Source organism: Nestor notabilis, unplaced genomic scaffold, assembly GCF_000696875.1.
Source record: "Nestor notabilis isolate BGI_N333 unplaced genomic scaffold, ASM69687v1 scaffold32886, whole genome shotgun sequence".
In the NCBI taxonomy this organism is placed as follows: domain Eukaryota; kingdom Metazoa; phylum Chordata; class Aves; order Psittaciformes; family Psittacidae; genus Nestor; species Nestor notabilis.
The window spans coordinates 1-628 of record NW_009932007.1 but is presented as its reverse complement, the minus strand read 5'-3'; the positions used below and the strand labels follow the sequence as shown (position 1 = coordinate 628).

The following is a 628-nucleotide window of genomic DNA, read 5'->3' as shown; positions in this document are numbered from 1 at the left end:
CAGGAATGCACCCCTCAGCAATCAATTAGATACTCGATGATACTTACCAAGTAGCTGCACCTTTGCTTAACCTTTTTAATAGATGGAGAATTGCATTTAACCTTTTTAAAAGGTTGTTTTAAAAACTTATTACTTAACAACATATATATACACATAGCCACTTCAAGAAACAAGCTAGAAATAGGTACTGGCAAGAGGCACCATTAACAATTTCAGAGCGAGACACTCATCCATGCAGCACAAAAGCTGACAGTTCACTGCAGGCACACAGACAAGAGACAGGCATGTGGACTGAGCTGTATCTCTGCTCAGAATGACCCAAAAATCCTCCTGGGGCAGATATTTTCTCCTTTTGATAGCGCAGAGGATGTTACACAAGGACATTCACTCAGTCAAACACTGAAAGAAACACACACACGGTGCTGACGGGCACCTTCTCCCACCCTCACACCTCCAGGGTAACCCACCTGCGACACGTTCAGGATCTGCAGCGTTAGGCGCTCCGTGCCGGTCGTGTTCCTCTCCTCGCAGTTCACTTTGGGAGCCTTGGCGCTGTCGGTGCTGTTGGGCTCCTCGGCAGGCGCAGGCGGCACCGTCTCCAGCACGGCCTGCTCCCGGGGCTGGCTGC

The 628-nt window shown here is 49.5% G+C and overlaps 1 protein-coding gene across 1 annotated transcript in view; it reads right to left on the bottom strand.

Moving 5' to 3' along the window:
* The window catches only part of TXNDC15 (thioredoxin domain containing 15), a gene marked incomplete at its 5' end in the record, with an annotated part of 2,275 nt that extends 1,655 nt beyond the window's left edge, over positions 1-620 (bottom strand). The window contains one exon of the mRNA XM_010016169.1: positions 468-620. Coding sequence (XP_010014471.1) covers positions 468-620 — 153 coding nt within the window. The remainder of the gene's footprint in view (positions 1-467) is intronic.
* Positions 621-628: the final 8 nt, after the last annotated feature.